At 41.1% G+C, this 20000-nt stretch overlaps 2 protein-coding genes across 2 annotated transcripts; both read right to left on the bottom strand.

The window, feature by feature from the left end:
- Window positions 1–5967: 5967 nt before the first annotated feature.
- Window positions 5968–10760, bottom strand: LOC138057074 (uncharacterized). Its single transcript, XM_068903097.1, is given in 2 exon segments — window positions 5968–8513; window positions 8516–10760. Coding segments are annotated over 2 exon segments (4791 nt in total).
- A 366-nt stretch (window positions 10761–11126) lies between these two features.
- On the bottom strand, window positions 11127–13168 carry LOC138057067 (uncharacterized). Its single transcript, XM_068903085.1, has 4 exons — window positions 13069–13168; window positions 12471–12696; window positions 11794–12015; window positions 11127–11373 (listed from the first exon to the last, which is right to left on the bottom strand). Exons 1-4 carry the CDS (start codon window positions 13166–13168, stop codon window positions 11127–11129), a joined length of 795 nt encoding a protein of 264 aa, XP_068759186.1.
- Window positions 13169–20000: the final 6832 nt, after the last annotated feature.

The following is a 20000-nucleotide window of genomic DNA, read 5'->3' as shown; positions in this document are numbered from 1 at the left end:
TGATTGGATATTACGCTGTTGCAACAACCAGCGTTGCATGAGTTCGGCTCGAGAGGAAAAGGCCAAACTGTTTGGATGGTCCATGCTCTGCTTCAGTGCCTTCACGCACTGCTATGGCTTTGACAACGTGAAAAGATCCATTTTAGTTGTACTTAAGTTACTTTGCTTATCGATTCGCGCATGAGAGTGCTCAAGAGAATTTAACTAAAAAAGTTGAACTCGTCATCATTTGTTGCAACTTTATCTGGGAACGGAGGACTTATTGCCGAAAAATGGTAAAACAGACAACGTTTCTGGTATTTTGAAGTCTTTCATTCTGCAATATAGGCAGTGATCTCTAGCTCTTTGCTATTACAGTATCCTGTTTTAGACATGTTGAACAAGAAAGTTTCTCTCTGAGGGAAAAGAAATTTCATCAAATAAATCAGTCTTACGCACCTAAAATCAATACAACATCGTTAAAATTGCTCCAAAATTATTTAAGCTGTTAAAATGAATAACCATTACTCTAATCGCAATTTTCAGGAATGTTTGTAAATGATGCACTTTATTGCGTCTCGTGGGAAGCAGTCTCAGCTGGGCGGCCAAAACTGGTTTGATGAGAAATCTGAAACTGCCTCTTCGCATGGAAGTTAGGTTCTGGGGTCGTGCAACTAGAGGCATTTTGTTTCAACCTCAACCATTGATTTGGAATCACTGAGCGTTCACTTCAACCTTGAGAAAAAAATCCCTTTGGCACCCAGGGTAAGCTCGTATCTTGTTTCTCAGTTCTGCTTGAATCATTGGGAATGGCTGAAATTACTGAATTGTAATGTCAATAGCCTGTTTTAGTTCTGAGAAGCTCTTTAGTGACTGAGTAGTGACCACTTGACGTGAGATTAGCTTTTGATTACACAGTCTCTGAAAACTGCCTACAATGAAATTAACAAAGGACATTGCAGATTTTAATAGAGTGTTTTCACTCACATCATCAATCAGTAACCTTGTTTTTCCACCGAGGTAAAAGAAAACGTTTGCATGAGAATAGAGCTCAATTCCCTGAGAATTAGTTGGGTACACCAACACCCACCCTTATGAAACGAGCAGCGCTGCAGAATGGCTAGGGGAAGCGCTGCAAAAGAGCTGTCAAAGGACTGGCTGCAGCACTCACTAATTTTGGCTGCAAAAGCAGCACTCCGAAGCCATGTACCAGCAGTGCAGCCGTGCAGAACTTGACAAAAGGTGCTGCAAAGTCGCTGCAAACAGTCTTCAAAAATTGAGGAAATGTTTGACCGCATTTGCAGTGCTTTGGAAAAGCAAACCATTTTACCATCTTGGTGCAGTGTTACTGATGATCAAACACGTAACCAGAACTATTTATAGTTTTACAGATCATGTCGTTTATTTTCATGCACTAAGAACAACCGTAGCATACATTTAAATATTACTGTATTGATTGAGATACATGTAACAGATAAACTGATTTTGGCACACGATTAGCCAGTTTCACAGTTGTGTAATTTTTCACCAACAGGGACACGACAGGAAGGTCACGCAGCAGAAAGAAAATGCCTTGTGTTGATCGTTATTTTGTATTTCTAGTGTTTGCAACACAACATATGTTCTTTAATCCATAGTTGCTGCATTGTCATGTCGTGTATTACTGCAGATCGATGGTCTTCTTCTTTTGCCAACTGGTACTTGAGTTTCCTCTTAGCAGTTCCTCTCTTGTTACAAATTGTCTTAGCATAATTAATTCGTTCTTAAACTTTCCAGATGGTAGCCTAGCCTTTGGCATATGCAGGAGAAAAGAAAGAGGGAGAAACGAGGGTTTAATAATAAATCCAGAAATGGTTCCTTTTGAATAGTCTGTACACATCGATAGTGAAAAGTTTGAACTGGCCCTTCTGATAAATTTTATAGCGCTGCAATAAAGTTCCCAATATCTGTCTTGTGTAGACAAATGTGACGGTAGTTACCATCCCTTGTAGAACCAGACACTGTGTAATCTATGTAAATCCTATGTAACAACCATATGTAAATGGTATGTTATGATATACGTGTAGATATATTTGATATAGAGGCCTTATTCAAAGCCTATGTTATACATATGCCTCATCTATTTATTTTGAAAGGAAATGCTATGTTTTAGCTAGTCAAATGGAACTTTTACATAGCATATGTAGAGCCTATGTTATGGGGTTTTTTTTTTGTCCAAAAATAAAATAGTTTCTACATGGATTTGAAACAGAAAATATGCAACACATACATTTAGTCACAGGAAACTTTTTTCAATTCCTAAACTGGGTTAAAAATGGTAATTTTTTGGGTTATATTTGTGATTTCAGTGGGAATTTCCCAAACTAGGAAAGTTCTACCAAAACCAATCTTGGGTTTAATAAAACCCGACATAACCCCAAGAATGGGAATATACTGGCCCAACATAATCCCAAAGATGGGATTATACTGACCCAATATAACCCCAAGAATCGGATTATACTGACCCAACATAATCCCAAAGATGGGATTATACTAACCCAATATAATCCCAAGAATGGGATTATACTGGCCCAACAATATCACAAGGATGGGATTCTAGTGACCCAATATAACCCCAAGAATGGGATTATACTGGCCCAATATAACCCCAAGAATGGGATTATAATGGCCAACATTATCCCAAGAATGGGATTATACTGGCCCAATATAATCCCAACAATGGGATTATACTGGCCCAATATAACCCCAAGAATGGGATTATACTGGCCCAATATAACCCCAAGAATGGGATTATAATGGCCAACATTATCCCAAGGATGGGATTATATTGGCCCAACACAATCCCAACAATGGGATCATAGTGGCCCAACATAACTCCAAGAATGGGATTATACTGACCCCATATACATGTAATCCCAAGCATAGGATGATATTGATCCCCCATACTGGGCCAATATATCCCCAGTAATACCCTCAAGAAAGGTACAAAAATGACCTAGCAACCTATTTAACTCCAAAAATTGAACCCATGCTAGTAACTCATCAAGCTAGAATGACAAATGACCCACAAAAAATACTAACAGTAACATGATGTTTAATTAACTGCACTTGGATTTTAGGTTAACTACTATATCCATACAATACTACAAACATCAAATTCTTCTCAAAATGTCAAACAATAATAATTACAAAATACATCACAGAATCTTGTAATAGTATCGATCCTACAAATAAGTTACATATAGCAACAGAATTAGTACCCATGGCAGTAACTAATTTTGTAATTTATCCTTGTCTTAACCATTTGCAGCTTTGATAAATAAGCTTTAACTTAAGCTAAATCAATGAACTTCATAAATAATAAAACTAGACTATTCACACCTGTTTTCTTCCTTTGCTCATTTCAGCAAGTGGGGTTGACATTATTACTGCATAGCTAAGAAGGACGACATTAAATTTTTACTTTGTAATGAATTCCAAGAGTAAAAATAGGCAGATACTGCAGAGTTTCTCTTCATTGATTAGTCCTTCCAAGCAGTTACATTAAACAAAAGAAGAAGTATCATCTGAGAATGAAAAAAATATTTCCAAATACAAAAGAAGTACTGAATTAAAAGCTTTAAAGAAATGGAACATAAGTACCCTGGACACCTGCATTTCAATGGGGCTACAACTATTTGTTTTAAGATGACCTTCTTAACCAAACGCAAGATTTGAACTCAGTTGGAATCAGATTTACTAGATTACCAATGAATTTCTTTAATTTACCACAAAACATTCACTTCAGAATATTTGTAATAAAATTGTTCCCCTCTCTTAGCTTGTCAACACAAAATAAACAGTTTCTTAAATGGCAATTTCTTTATGAACAGTAACATCATCCAGGAAGCTTACATTTTCCTTGAGTCACATACATTTAGTTGTTCGTAACAAGTTTTTTTAACCAAAACTGACAAAACTGGGGTCTTCAGGGATTGAGTGTCACTACCGTCATAAGGAGAGAGTTTTCTTTAAATGGCAATTTCTTTATGAACAGTTATGTCACACAGAGAGCTTACATTTTCCTTAAGAGTCACATAGTTGTGCCTAACAAGTTTTTTAACCAAAACTGACATTACTTGACTGGCGGTCAGATTTGTCAAGTTACTCTGTTTGACATCAAACCTTGATTTTAAAATGTCAACAGATTTCTCCCTTGTCAAGAGTTTTCCAAAAACTGCTCTAATTTCCACTTGTGACGAGGTTAATGTGGAAGGAGCTTTAATTTCAGATGGACTGCTGGCTCCAGTAGGGGTTCTTGGGGATTCACTGTCACTACTGTCGTAAGGAGAGAGAGTTGATAATGATTCCCCACTGTCTGATACATTTTGGGCAGCATTATCCTAAGCAATGCAAATGAAAACAAGTTGTTGGTGTACTCAATCATGTTAACAACAGTTACTGTCAAGCAGTGACATCAATACACGAATTTGGTGATCGTGGCAACTGTTTTAGCTCAGCCACTTTTAAAACTGAAACAAGTGATACAGAAGAAGGGTGATCAGAGTTCTCAGTAGAGTCTGCTACCTTTTTTTAAAAGCTGTTACAGCTGAGTAAATGTATGCTCTACGGGACCTTGATGTTACAGCTGATCTGGACTCAGTTATACAGTTATGTAGGCTCAATTTTTCTCACTGAACAACAACTCTGCTATGGGTGTGTTTTTTAGTGCAACATGTGACTCAAATATTAATGAGGGTTAAAACAAAATAATGTGGACAAACACTAACCTGTTGTGGTGGTGTTTTATCCAAAGTAGCTCTAAATTTTTTTCCACAGCTTTGTGAAATTGCAGATGTCTTTCTTTTGCCATGTTCACGTACTGGCTACAATAAATGATATAAAAATGTTACACTTTTTTTTATTGCCAGCATGATCAGGCTAGCTCTGACAGAACTCCCAAGAGAGAAAAGTCTAAAATGTATGAATAAATTTCTTATAGGTTGTTACAGGCAACCAGATTGGTACTTAAATAGCACAACCTTTTTTATGAAAAGGGATATACATATCTCTGAGCAATTGCTTTGGAGGTAGACCTAAACAGGATTTACACTTTGAACTGAGAAAAACAATTTCATGGCTTTTAATCAAATCCCACAACTTTCGCGAATGCCAAGACTCAACAGGCCGTTCTTCGCAAACTTCAACTTTTATTTAACTGATGGCGCTCGTCTTCAACCTTTCTTCTCACACAGCTCAACTAACTGACGACGAACAGAACTTTTTGCAAAAAAAACATCCTAACACAATGAATCATTTTAGAACAAGACGCCGACCGGAAAACGCGGCATAAACATACTTTTACCGATGTATGAACACCTAATCAACTTGTCAGTCGGTTCTGACGATAAACCACTAATTTCCGATTTAAATACAATTTAAGGAATCTCAAATTGTTAAAGAAAACTACCGTCACACAATACAACTCAACTTTCTCAACACACTCCCCTGTTTGTTCTTGAAAAGGACAAACACATTCGTGCAAAGTTTTTTTTTTTTTTTTTTTAAACTTCTTGTTCCTTCCAGAATGACATCGTGTACACGTATCCCGGCAGCAACTGCAGCGTCACGCCTTGGTTTGAAAACGCCTGCTTGAGGATTTAGTGCGGCTCCTGGAACTTGGCGATCTACTCTTCTGTCACAAGACAGTTCAAGGGGGTATAACTGCTGAATGGCTCGTTCAAGATGACCTTTTCCCGCTCGTAGCTTGACTGCTCTCACGATTCCGTCTCGCCCTGTTATGCATTCCTCCACAATACCGAGTTTCCACTTGTTCCTATCTCTATTTTCATCCTTGATTATAACAACATCACCCCTTTGAACTCTACCATGAGGTTGCTTGTGCTGAAGGCTATGCCGTTCCCGCAATCCACGAAGGTACTCACTGGTCCATCGTTTCCACATGGCATCCTTGCATTTACGCAGATGTTTCTCGCGTTTCCTGAGTTGCTAATTTTCTTCATGGTGCGGCTGCCGTTCCGGTAGCACGTTTGGTCTGATGCACATTAATGAATTTGTTGTCAATATGGGTAGCTGCAAATCTTCTTCTACGTAAGACAATGGGCGGCCATTCAGGGCTACTTCTACGTCCAATATAACTTCTTTCAGCTCATTGAAGTCAAGGCTGGCATTGCCAATAGTTTTCCTCATAGCTGCTTTCACGAGGCCAACCATGCGTTCAAACTGGCCTCCCCACGAGGGCGCTCTGCTTAGATTAAACTTCCATACAATCTGGTGATGGGCAAGGAAGTCGTTCAGCTTTTCATCTTCCTTCACTTGACGAATCCAAGCTGCTGCTCCGATAAAGGTGCTCCCATTGTCGGAGTATACCGTGCTCGGTCTACCACGTCTGGCTATCAGGCCTTTCAAACTTAGGAGGAACTCAGCAGTTTCCAAGCTCCTTGCGAGGTCAAGGTGTAACGCTCTTGTTAGACTGCATGCATACAGGATTATATATGCCTTGCTTTCTCGCTTGGTTGAAGTCTTGAACTTTATGGGACCGGCGAAGTCTACGCCCACAACTTCGAAAGGGTACGATCCTTCAGTTCGATCCTGTGGTAATAATCCAGGGGGTGGTGCAGCTAGGGCTACTGCCTGAAATCGCTTGCATCCTGGACACTTCTTGACAACGCGCTTCACTAGGCGTCGTAAGCGTGGGATCCAGTGTTGCTCTCGTACCTTCGTCATCGTTAAACCCACACCACCATGTAACGTAGCTTCATGGGCCTCCTGAACAAACTTTTCACTGTACATACTCGTATCTGGGATGTAAACTGGATAGACACCTTGATTCCGCCCCCTACATTCCAATAGCTGTTGGTCATTCTGTTGCAAATTCAGTTGAAGACAATCTTGTTGAAAATGCTTCGACTCCATCCCTTCTTGCTGCGCTCTTCTTTCCCAGAATCTTCTCTGCTCCCTGAGTTCTTCTGTCGTAAGGGGGCCAGTTTTCCTTTGCTTGTTCGAACTTCTAGTGTTGTGTAAGAATCTGGCAATCCAAGCGGTAATTCGCAGCACTCGCCATAGGCTGAACTTTTCAAGAATGCTGTCCAAGACGTCCACTTTCTCTTTAGATGCAAGCTTGAATACTTCCTTTATGGTCTTTGCTTCATTCAGGGACTCAGGAGTTGCAGTTGTGGCAACATCTGCCGGCCAAGCACCCGGATTGGACAGCCATTCGGGCCCATACCACCAAAGGCTATTTTCCTGGTTTACATGACCTCCTCGACTGCCTAGGTCTGCTGGGTTTTCCTTGGTAGGTACATATCTCCACTTTATCCATTCCTTCTTCCGTATCTTCTGTACTCGGTTGTTAACGAATTGTCTATACTCCCCGTTTCCTTTAATCCAATGGAGAGCGACAGTACTTTTGGACCAGCAATGAACTTGAACAAGTGGGTAGCCATCGAGTGCCTCTTTAATATTTGAGGCCAAATTTGCAGCCATGTGAGCAGCCACGAGCTCCAGGCGTGGTACTGTCAGTCCCTGTTTTCCTAAACGCGCTTTGGCCGCCACGATTCCTTGAGTTACTCCGGAAGGGTGTGATACAGCGGTGAAAGCTGCAGCCGCTACTCCAATCCCACTTGCATCGCCGAAGACATGCAAGGAAACGCTGTCAATTGGTTCCTTGTACTTAGCTAAGGACCTCGGGATCGTGATCGATTCTGGCTGCGAAAACTCCCAACTTGCCCACCTTTTTTCAAGGTTTGGAGGTAGCTGCTCGTCCCATCCAACCTTGAAATTGCACGCATCTCGATAAAGTAACTTTCCACTGAGTGTTACGGGGGACGCCACTCCTAGTGGATCGTATACTCTTGCTATCTTGGCGAGAATTCCTCTTTTTGTTGCGACAGCTTTCTCTGTAGGTACGGCAACGCTGATGGTGTCTCTCTGCTTGTCCCATTCCAATCCTAAAATCATACTTGTTCTTCTTCCTTGGCACAGTTGCTGTTTGGCAAACGTTTGGTCTTCTATGCAAGATTCAACGTCTCCAGTCTCCAATTCCGGTACATTCGAATGCCACTTGTGCAGCTCAAAGGAAGCGTCGGCAAATATCTCTATGGCGGCTTCCTTCATTTCTTTGGCTTTAGCAATTGTAGTTCCTCCCCCGATCCAATCATCTACGTAAAGATCTTTCTTGATTTCTTTCACAATCTTGGGATTCTTGATGCTCCAGCTGTCTAAATGCTGATCAATCACTCCCACCAATAGGAAGGGTGAGGACGTTAACCCGAAAAGTGCTCTTGTAAAGCGCAATGTTTCTGTCTCTCTCGTTCCTTTATCTTTCACCCAGTGGAACCTTAGTGCGTCTCTATCCTCAGCTCTAATTCTTACTTGCAGAAAGGCCTTCTTGATGTCTCCTGTTACAGCAACTGGGTTGAAACGTCCACGGATTAACACACTCCAGAGTTTGTTCTGCAAGGGAGGGCCAGAGTTTAGACATTCGTTCAATGATGGTGCACCATTCCAGGCTCTGGCCGAAGCATCATAAACAGCTTAGTACTTTCAGCTGATTTGCATATAACTCCCTTATGGGGTATGTAAAATTCTCTTCCATGGATTAAGTCGGGGGCATGTTCGACTACTCCAGTTTCCAACTGCTCCTGAATGATTTCATGGTAATCACTGATGGAATTCGATGAATCTAGCTTCCTTAAAAGGCTCCCAAGTCTGCGAAGGCTTCCTTCTTTGTTACTTGGCAGAGAAGGGTGATTTCCTATCCACGGAAGCCCGGTTTCGTACCATCCTTCCTTGCTCCGCCACAATTGCTCCTTAAATTCCTCATAGACTACACCCTGGTCTCCTGTCGGTGAATCTTCAAGCCCGAGAACATCTAATCTACAAAGTTCTTCGTAGTCCGCGCTAGATGTTTGAGTGAGGAGCATATTGGTGGTGTCTAACTCATGACCAGGTGAAGTAATGGTCCAGCCCAACTTCGTGTAACTTGCGACTGGATCCCATTCCCTACCAACGCGTTGTGGCTCTGAGGTGCTGATTCTAGGGCACTCACTGTTTCCAAGGATAAGATGCACTGGTAGACGGGGTTTGTGATCGGTATCATCCATGATGACTCCTTTAAGGTGTGGATGTTTTTCTAAAAGACTTTTGTAACGGGGGTTTTCGACCGTCATCAGCTGCGGTTTGTCAACTTTCGTCACGTCTGCTTCCATTTCAAAGTCACCTGTTGCTGACTTAATCTTGATCCGATAAACTTCCATGATACGCTTGACTGTGCCTAACATCATCTCAACCTTTCGAACACCGGAATGGTGAGGTTTCGCAGCAATTTTTGTGAGTAAGGCCGCCGACGCGTAGGAACTTCCGGCCCCTGAGTCTAATAATGCACGACACCGGATCCCTGCAACCTCCACTACGACAATAGGAAAAACTACTGGCCCTTCACCTACTTGCGCGACCGTCATAGAAGCCTCAACAGTTTCTCTATCACAGATGGAAGAGTGATGGCGCCCCTTACAATTCAAACACGTTCTTCTGCTCTTGCACTCCGACGCTCGGTGATCGGGTTTGGTGCAATTAAAACATAAGCGCTTCTGGATAAGGATCTTTCTCCTTTGGGTTGGGTCAGTGAACTTGTTGCACTCGAACGACTTGTGGTCAGCGTTTTCGCAATAAACACACCCAAGGGAACGCCCGTTCTCTTGTCGCGCGTGGTAGAATGAGTCACGCGTGGTTCTTCTCGGAAGATGACTTTCCTGGCTCTTGTCAATCGACTTGACGGAAACTGGATTTCTTTCGGTCCACTTCCGAAGGGCGGTCACGAATTTTGGAAAATCCCAATCTTGCCAATCATCGTCTGTTCGCACTAAATCGCCCCTAATTGTTTCCAGCTTATCTAGCGACATTCTTACGTACCCATTAACATCCTGTAATCTCCCCAGAGTTTCTAGCGCTTGTACATTGAACAACAGCTTGTCATAAAATTGGTGTATTTTCACTGGGTTAGAACCACTAACACTCGGTAACGCCATGATATTCTGAACGTAAGCATTGACTATTTCAGATGTTCTCCCGTACTTGTTTTTCAAAATACTTTTGGCTCGCTCATAGCCCTCACTTGAGAAAGGAAGCCCATCGATTGACGCTCTTATCTTCGGTTCCAGAAGGTCCTTAAGATAAGCGAATTTAGTTACATCTGCCAAATCGCTACATTTGTCAACTTCAGCTTCAAAAATATTCCAGAAGCGCAGCCAATCCGTATGGGAACCATTAAATTTAGCAATAGTTAATTTCGGGAGCTTTGTATGCCTTGTCTCGCTGCCTTTGGCTTCGGCTAATTTCGCTGGCGCCTGGTTCTTCTTAGACTCTTCTATTTTCTTCTCAAATTCAAGTTTCTGCTCTAGCTGTGCTCGCTCGAATCTTAGCAGTTCTTCGCGCTCTTTATTCTTAACAACGTTCTCCGCTTCCTTAACTCTTAATTCCTCTTCAGCTTTAAGGTCATTTACGCATTTAGTTAATTTTGTGATCATTGCATCGCCTTCGGACACGCGTCCCTCGATGGTTGCGGTCCTCGTGGAAATTTCTTCCTCTGATTTGTCATTATTGAACATTTCTTCCACCACTTGGAGCTTAAGTTGTTCTATACTTTGAACTATTGTATTCAGGGAATCACGGTGCCTGGTGATTAAGAGCGCGCTTCCAGTGTTTTGAATTTCTTGCGATTTCCCCAGGGTAAACTGAAGGAGTTTCACTTTACCTTGAATTCCCTTTGATATGTCTTCCATGATCCACGCTGCTTCTTGTCAAAACGACTTCAGGTCCCGTCGGAGGTGCCACTGTTCCGCGAATGCCAAGACTCAACAGGCCGTTCTTCGCAAACTTCAACTTTTATTTTACTGATGTCGCTCGTCTTCAACCTTTCTTCTCACACAGCTCAACTAACTGACAACGAACAGAACTTTTTGCAAAAAAAACATCCTAACACAATGAATCATTTTTAGAACAAGACGCCGACCGGAAAACGCGGCATAAACATACTTTTACCGATGTATGAACACCTAATCAACTTGTCAGTCGGTTCTGACGATAAACCACTAATTTCCGATTTAAATACAATTTAAGGAATCACAAATTGTTAAAGAAAACTACCGTCACACAATACAACTCAACTTTCTCAACACAACCTCAAAATTGGCATACGTTGGAGACCCATCCCATGATTCAATATTTTGAAGCTTCACACAAATCTTCGCAAATTTCTTTATTTTCCTACCATCAGCTAAAACAAAATTATTTTCCCAAAACTCTGAAATTCCATAACTCTTGCGGTGCTGGAAAGCAAATTTCAACTTCCATAATTTTCCATAACTAAGTGAACCTGGCTTGAGGACAAGTTGCCTTAAATTAAATGGGGCAAATAAAAATGAAAGAAACCATAAAAATATATAACCTTTGAACATTCATCTGCAGGCTTTGCACTAGCAGCTTCAGACTTTCAACTCCCAGGCTTTGAACTTTCAGCATCAGAAACTTGTCCATGCTTTAAATTCCAATCAGAGATGATGATCAGTTAATTCCCCAGATGCAAATATACACCTCCGAACTAACACTATACAAAATGTATGAACAACAACAAGGTAGGGCAACTCAGACAATAGGCAGGAGATGATTGATGTGCATGTAAGGTTTGCATCTGAATGCAGTTTTTTGTGGGGCAGGTAATTCTCTGCAATTATGCCTAAGAAAATTGTGGTGAATTCTAAATTTCACTTTTTCTCTTCAAAAGATTCATTATACAAATAAAATAAATGTGATTACCACACCTGCTGTCCATTACGTTTTTTGTAACGGCGTTGTTCGTTGAAGTAATCTTGTATGTGTTGAAATATTGCATCAGAAGTGAATCCAATTTCTGGAATTGAGCATTCTTCAATATCTGATGCAAACTTCTTCAACTGAGTCTTCATTTCAGGAGTGTTAAACTTGGGAAAGTTTCCTGCTCCCCATTTTTGAGTTGCTAGCAAGCCAACTTTTTTACGTCTATGTGACAAAAGTTTTAAAGTTACTGATCACATATTAACCACAGAAAGATCAGTTTTTCACTATATGACCATCTCATTAAACCTCTGCCCCTCCAATTAAAAATCTCAGTATCTAGGAAGAATATTATTAGTTCTTATAAGCCTAAGGAGGGTCTCCTGTTTTATACATATACCACATTGCATTTGACAAGAGTAGTCCTGAAATCAATTTATACTTAATATTTCTGTTTCACATCTTTAATCTCCTTTTTCAATACTGGTCTTGGCTCTACACGTCCAAAAAGCGTTACACTGTAAATGCAAATAAACACCACCCTACAACCAATACAGACCAGTTGCATCATATTATACCAGGTTGGTCTATTTGTGACAAATTACATTCAATAAGAAGTGGTGATTCTATGAAGTGTTAAGTGTTAGCTACCATAGAGTATTGATAAAAGATCAACATACTTTGACAGATATAGTCTTTTCATTTCTGGGTTAAAACCAGACATTTCACCCATTGTTGGTTTAAGCCGTGGACTGGAACTGAGTTCACGAACTGGACTTGTGTCTGAGAACTCTGTCTTAAATCGCACAGGTGATCCATATTTCAGTCCAAGGTTTCTGAAAATGCTTGCATCCGCTTCTCTTTTAAGAAGATCCGCAATTGCTGAGAAGTGTGTTATTTCCTCATCTAGGCATGAAACAAACAAGGAAAACCTTGCAACCGTAACTCGTATTCAAATACTGCATGTCTCAATGTGAAGGCAGTTGGGTGGGGGGATAAAGTAGGCATGGAAAATTTTGTCATTCACGCACAATTGGGCAGCTTACGACTGGGATTTTTTATGACTGTTTTTTCTATATGTTTTTTAAATCTTACAGCACAAAGAGACATTCGGAGTTCGGCGGCCATTCGGTGTTCTGCAAAACTAAGATATGAAAGAAGGCACAGATCGAGCGGGTCAGAAGTATGTGGGTATCCAGAAATGACTTAAACCTTTAACCTTTTTCGAACAGGGCCGCTTAAACCACTTAAACTTTCTGGGAGTTTCTATAAGCTTACCTTGAAACTTCTGGGCGACATCATCACCGAAGAACTTTCTAACGTGGTCGATGATAACGTCTTTCTCCTGTAACTTGTGTACTTCCGAAGACTCTGACATTCTCAACAACTTTTAAAACTGAATTTTCCGTCAATGAATATATGAACAACAGCTCAAAAGGTAACCGTCTGGAGTTACTTACAGCCACCACCAAAAAGGAATAAATCTAAGCTTGCTTTCCAATTTTACCCCTCAGCTCCGGTTGTTTCCCGCCTTTTTGGTGCAATTTCATAGAATGCGCTATTGGATTGGTAGCTAACAGACAGCTTCTCTGATTGGCTAACTGATTGGATTGAGGAGAATGGGTTGAATGCTTAGTAGCCGTGTCTGCGACACAAAATGGCGGACTATTCGAGCGTGAAAGCGTGGTCAAGGAAAGACATATCTGCTTGTGATTGCAGTGCAAGAACATTCAGGCGTGTTCACTGCCCTTGTTTTCGGTGTCAGGGAAGTGCGACCGATAGAACTACCGAGTTACGGCACTGGAGAGAAAACTGCCTGCTTGCTAGTGTGGTTGGAATTGACAGCACTTCGGAGAGCTTGGCAGACATTGATAGTGATCATGAATCAATTGCAAGGCCGAGCTAATCAGGAAGTCCTTCAACTCCAGGTACAGATGAATTTGATGACAGTCTTAGCAAAGGATCAGACGGAAACAGTGCTAATCCCATCTGTCCAGAACTTGAAGCTGTTAAACCTCTGGAACGTCAAGGTATGGAACGTCTCAACCCTCTTAAAAAAGTTATTCTAACAGCAGTCCTTGACCCTCTGAAAATTATGGATGAAAGTGGGTCATCTGTTAAAACCTTTGATGACATTCTGAGCTATGGAAAAACAATGTTGTACACTTTAATTGATGACAATGTTGACCTTGATGTTTTGAGTACTATGTGGCCCAAGAATTGGAATGATGTTCTTTTAATGAAGGAAGCAGGTTTTGATGATGCTAAGGAATATGTGATATGTTTCTGCTGTACCGAAAAGGTAATTATGAGAAATGGTAAAACACATACGGAATTTGTTTACAGTGGAAATTTCAGCATCATGGACAACAAGGATGCTTGGTCATTCGGCTTGGTGAACGAACATGAACTTGCTTTTATGATCATCCGTGTCCTGGTTTCTTGTCCTGAGTTAGAACTTGGATGTCGGCGATTCAAGACACCACTGGTCCACCTTTCGCTTCAATGATTCCTGGTCATCGCTTTGATACTTGATTGCCCTAGTTACATGACTGCGCAAGTCCTGCCTGCTTGCTGTAACACCTCCAAACATCTCATTCTCCACGTACTGTTCCAAGCATTTTCTGACCACATCCAGACCAGTTATATTTTCGTTTACCAACTCACAGATCTTTTTAGCAATCATTGGATGTTTGAGGTGCCCTACTGTTCCAGCCAACAGGATGTGTTTCATGGCTTGTGCATAGGGGGAGTTTAAAATAATACCTTGTCCCTGTGTTGAGCTGTTTGGCACTTTGCCCGTCAAGTTCTAACTGCTTGAGAATTGCGACTTTTGTTGCAATGTATAATTAATATACAATCAATATAAAATGTATTCGTAGGCACTTGCAGGCTTGCCGGGCAGTGGAGCACTCTTGTGCCTTGAACTTTGATGTACCCTCCCGAACCAGCTGAGTAGAGATGTTCTGAAGCTTTTTAGGTTTCTGCTTCTTACCACCTCTTGAATCCTGAATTTACATTGAAAATAAAACACAGCATGTCCTTTACATTTGCATAAACAATTATTTTCTGGCAAAGAAACTACAACCCTGGCGCTCTTCTAAATACAACATGCTAATGGCAGTTTGTTGTTGACACAAGTCCCTTATGGCGAGGGGCACAATTGTGCAGGGAAGTTGTCTACTACGAACCAATATGGTCTCTTACAATGTGCTGCCATTATGATGCACTTTTGCTCTTTCCATGATTTTGCATTTGCGGAGATATCTTTGTTCAATCATTCCTTGAAAGGCATAAAAGTTAAAGACACCATTCATGACTCACTGTTTTAGTAATTCTGACCAATGGCAAGTGGGTTTTTCATACAAAACATTGTTCGATTTCCCAGTGAGTAATATTAATTAATGCTATGCATGTCTTAAGTGTTGTCAAAGAAAAGCTAGGGAACAAAGCATCAAAAGTGGAGTGTCCTTGCCGCCACTAGTCCGTGCAGACATTTTCTTGTTTCCGTGCTCAAAACAGAAAATTGGCCTATCAGTTGTACCTTTTCCAGATGTTTTCTGAGATCCACTCTCCTTACTGATTTTAATATGCTTACCCTTGAGTGAGGTCTCTGACTGCACAAAACATGTGGAATTTAATGCTGTAAATTGCTCTAGGAACTCTTTCTTCTGTTCTTCTGTACCTTCTAGAAAACCGTACCCATAATTCCTAGTGCTGTCCTCACATGCCTCGGAAAGGTTTTGCAGAAGATGTTGTTTGTTAATTTCAACAAGCGTGAAGTTCTTCCCTGGTATGTCAAATTTTCCGCCATGAATGATCATATTTTTCGAAAATTCAACGGACATTCTATTGGAAACGGAGAACCCTAACCTCAACCACACATGAGTGAAAACATTTCTGAAAAGCCAGCAAAATTCTTCCTGCTGATTCAAGGCTGGTTAGTTATTAATGTTGTGGGTGACCGCTGACATGATAAAATGATATTGCAGAAGTGGGTCACAGAGTGGATGTGGGAATTCGCTTTCCTTCTTGGTCCCACTCATATCGTTGCTGCCATAGCTCTTAAAAGGCAATCTTAGCTAACATCAGAGAAGCTGCTCTGAAGCCAACAGGGTCATATATTTTGCTATCTGACTATGGATACTTCTTTTAATCCATTCGGTTGACTCCAGGCAGTGTATGGTTTCAGATTTCACTTTCAACTTAAACCAGTCCTCGGTAGAGTTGCAGACAATGCCTAAAACCTTATCCTTACCTGATCCATTAAGAACGTTAAATTCCTCATTCTGTGTACTTGAAATCTTTATTTGATTGCCATTCTTTGATTCTGAAACTACCTTTGGCTTACACTTCATCAATTTCTGTCATCAGGTGACGAGCCTCTGACACAGTTTGCACTGAGTCCAGTATGTCTTCCTTGTAGCTATTTTCTTTTAGTGTCTTTGATGCACTTGGACTGTTAGTTTCTCCTTCTGCTGCCGTTTTTCTCAAGGCTATCTGTGCCATAGTGGGCACTGGTGTGTCATCGAATGTGCCCCTACAGGGAGCGGTCAATTAAGGATGTATTGTATCGTATGTATGTTTGTTCAAATTGTCTTCACATACAGGTTGTGTCAGGCTTTCAATCTTTCTTGATACCTCTCTGCGGGAATTGATATACATGCTGGTCTTACTCTGGTATCCGAATTCTGTGGTACATACTTGATTTTCTCTAAAGCACAGAACAAGCCCCAAAATGCTGTTTAATAGGTCCAGTCCTTTTAACCAATGGTTGTTCAGTCGGTGGTGTTCATATACCGGCGATGAACTGAGGACAATTCTTACAGGCATGCTCTTATTCTCTGGCCTCAAAACCTCATGATGAGAAGTGTAATGTGCAGGACCAGTGTATTCTGCTAATTCTGCATCTGTTGAAACCAGCAATCACGAAAAAAACAGCAAAATCTGAATTTTGTGGCAGAAGTAGAAAAATGGATTACCTTCATCTTTGCTGTAAGACTAAAAATAAGTAGGTAAACAATGTGGTGCTGTTAATCCTTGCCTATTCCTCTCTGCCGTTGGAAGACTATGTGACAGGTCAGGTTTTACCTGAGGGAATGGAATCTTAAGGCGATGGTGTCCATTCACCAGGGGCACAGACCAATCCATTTTTTATTGATCTTTGCAGTCCTCAAAGGATATGCTTTCTTCAAAGTCAGCAGAAGGAAGCTTCAGTGAACTCTTTGTTGTACATCCGTTTCAACTGCACATTCAATCTTGCTTGATCTGCACGGGTAAAATTCACATGGACACAATCTCCTGCAGGTTTTGTGATTTTGCCTTAGATGTTCACCCTAGGGGTGGTGTCACTGCCATGTCTGCTTATTGATGATGTCTGGACGATCACCACCAATCAAGATAGTTACCTTCTTGTGCCCAGTATTCGGTAGGTTGACATCAGAAGGGTGGAGCCATCTCCTTAAGTCCTCATTGGTGGCTACATGCCATCATGTTACTGGAAGACTGTCTCTAGTTAAAACATTGGTAAGCTGGAACTTTGCATCCCCTTCAAGTAACTCTATGTCGAACCTAACTTCGTGACGAAATCTTTCCTCTTCAAGGTTAGCAGTCGGCATCATGAAGCTGGTGGGTTTCATGTCTTTCATGCTTAACTTTTCATCCAGACTATGCAAACAACATCTTGAACCTCTGTCCAGGAAAGCGTAAGTGGTTATTTCTTTGGTGCTTCTTGACAGCTTATGTTAACAGGAACATCCTTGAAGCACACCCTTGGTCGACTTGCTCTAACCAAACACACTGCTATGGATCTACTGGGCCTTACAGTTCTGGTCTCCTCAACAACCTCAGAAGTGACTGCATTCACTATCTTCAACATTGTGGATGCCAAGTTACTATGAGGCTCAGCGCCAATCAGGATGGTCACATTGCTGTTCCCAGTATTTTGTACGTTGACATCTGAGATGTGGGACCATCTCCTTAAGTCTTTGTAGGTGGCTATGTGCCGTCATGTAACTGAAAGACTGAAGACTGTCTGCAGTCAAAACATTGGTAAGCTGAAACTTCGCATCCCCTTCAAGTGAGTCTAAGTCCAACCTAAGTTAGTGACGGAATCTTTCTTCTTTAAGGTTACCATTCGTCATCGTGAAGCTTGGTGGGTGTCATGTCTTTCAAACCTAATTATTCCTCCAGACTTTGAAACAAAATGTTGCATTTCCTAGAAAGCCAAAGTGGTTATTTCTTTGGTGCTTCCTTGACAGCTTGGTCGACTTACTCAAACGGAACAACGTTTGTTCAAGAAATCAACAACTTACCCATGTTTGGCAAATTTCTCATTTCCTTTAATGTGGAGAGCTTGTTTACTAACATCCCTCTTGAGGAATGTATTGACTTAGCCTTCAAGTACATCTCCGAGGGAAATCCTGACCTCAAGCTTACCCCCTCTGATCTCAAACGTCTTTTTTCATTTGCTACTGCTGAAACTGACTTTTTGTTCAAAGGTTCCTTTTATTACCAGATTGATGGGTTCACCCCTAGCTCCTGCCCTCGCCAATCTCTTTATGGGACACCATGAAAAGATCTGGTTAGAGCAATATCAAGGTCCTGAGGTTCTATTTTAGCGGAGATCCACGGACACGCGGAGCACCATAGTTAAGAAAATATGGGGTTTGAACCCGCAACCTCCCACGTGACAGCCCAACGATCAACCAACTGAGCCACCGGTGCATGGTGCATCTGTGATTTGTAATTTTAGCGTGATTCCCATTCGCTAGCTTTTGACAGTCGACTCTGAAATGGATTCTTTCCTTTTCCGTTCGCTTGCTGAGGATTTGCTTGTTTCCTTTTAAAACTCTTGCTATTCAAGAAAAATTAATTGCCTAACTGGTGAATTTGACAGTAAATTTCGCTGGAAAAACCGACATCACACTCATCCCTTCATGATTCATGCGATCACTCAGTTTTTCAGGTGAAATTAACTGTGGAATTCACTAGTTAGGCAGCGAAGAAAATGACATAATTAAGCAATATCCGGGAAAACCAAAAGGCGAACAATTGGAAAGCCTTTTATTTTCACTACTCCTACAGCCAGTAACAATAAACAAGCCGAGAGCTCAGTTTTTAGGCTTCGCTAAATCTATATATTATCACTGTTATGAGGACGCCAGTGCATTTTTCGACTATGTCAATAGTCAACATTCCAAGATGTGCTTCACGATGGAGAAAGAAATTGATCATGTTTTGACCTTTATTTGATGTCTTAATCAACGATACCCACTGTGGTTCCATTGTAATTGACAGAGTTTTTAAGACCAACAATACTTGGTTGGGCTTCCACAAGGACATTGTTAAATTAGTTTTCATTCCCTTCAGACAAGTCCTCACACATCTTCAAACATTAACTAAGCTCAGAACTTGGTCGTCAATCTTGCTCTGCCGATTGTTTCGAAATCCTTGATTCCGCCCCTACTATATTTCGACTTAAACTCAAGGAGGCTATGCATATAAATTGGGAAAGGCCTCGTTTAAATCAACAAGTTCATCACGTCAACCTGACACTTACACTTTAGGCTTTACATTCTTTCAAACACTCTGTAACTCACTCAAATTTGTAACTCTTGTCACTTAATCATAATTAATTATGCATGTTTCGGTTTTTCAAGAATTCTGTAACTGACAATGATGTTCGTAACATCAAAAATTGTCTTGGAAATTAAAAAAATGTCATAATTTTCTTAAAGAAAACGATTTGCTTTCTGCTGTCTCGACCTTTTGGTGCCAATATAAATTATAATATGGCTGACAATATAGACAATGATGACAAGAAAAGTCACCAATGATGTCTGCTGTAAGCTTGAATGGCGACGTGGTGTGGGGTAGTTGAAATATACCAGAATTTCTGTCAACACGGAATTACAAACGTTTTGAGGCCTTCTTCGTTTTTTTAGTTAGTTTAGTTTACCAAACTTTCTTAGCTCTTGAGCTCCTTTATCAGATAGTGGTGATCTTTCCGACATCCAGACATCCTGCAGGTGAAACCCCTGCTACACTGCCTTTCAATATGTCCATCGTCAAGACATATTCGAGCTTGAGCTGTCAAATTTTTCTGAGGCGTTCTCTCAATGGGGCACCTGTGAGGCCTGGCATCTCCAAAAACCATGTAGTCAAGAACAATGGGCACACTTTTGTGGTGCTCTGGGTAATGTGTTTGC

Source organism: Montipora capricornis, chromosome 1, assembly GCF_036669925.1.
Source record: "Montipora capricornis isolate CH-2021 chromosome 1, ASM3666992v2, whole genome shotgun sequence".
NCBI classification, from domain to species: domain Eukaryota; kingdom Metazoa; phylum Cnidaria; class Anthozoa; order Scleractinia; family Acroporidae; genus Montipora; species Montipora capricornis.
This window is presented reverse-complemented; position numbering and strand designations above follow the sequence as displayed.

Bases quoted from the DNA above. Each gene is read 5' to 3' on its own strand.
- LOC138057067 (XM_068903085.1), bottom strand. From the start codon at position 13,168: ATGTCAGAGTCTTCGGAAGTACACAAGTTACAGGAGAAAGACGTTATC. The intron at 12,697-13,068 runs GTAAGCTTATAG...TTTCATGCCTAG, and splicing joins TGTCGCCCAGAAGTTTCAAG to ATGAGGAAATAACACACTTC. The intron at 12,016-12,470 runs GTATGTTGATCT...TTTGTCACATAG, and splicing joins AAAAGACTATATCTGTCAAA to ACGTAAAAAAGTTGGCTTGC.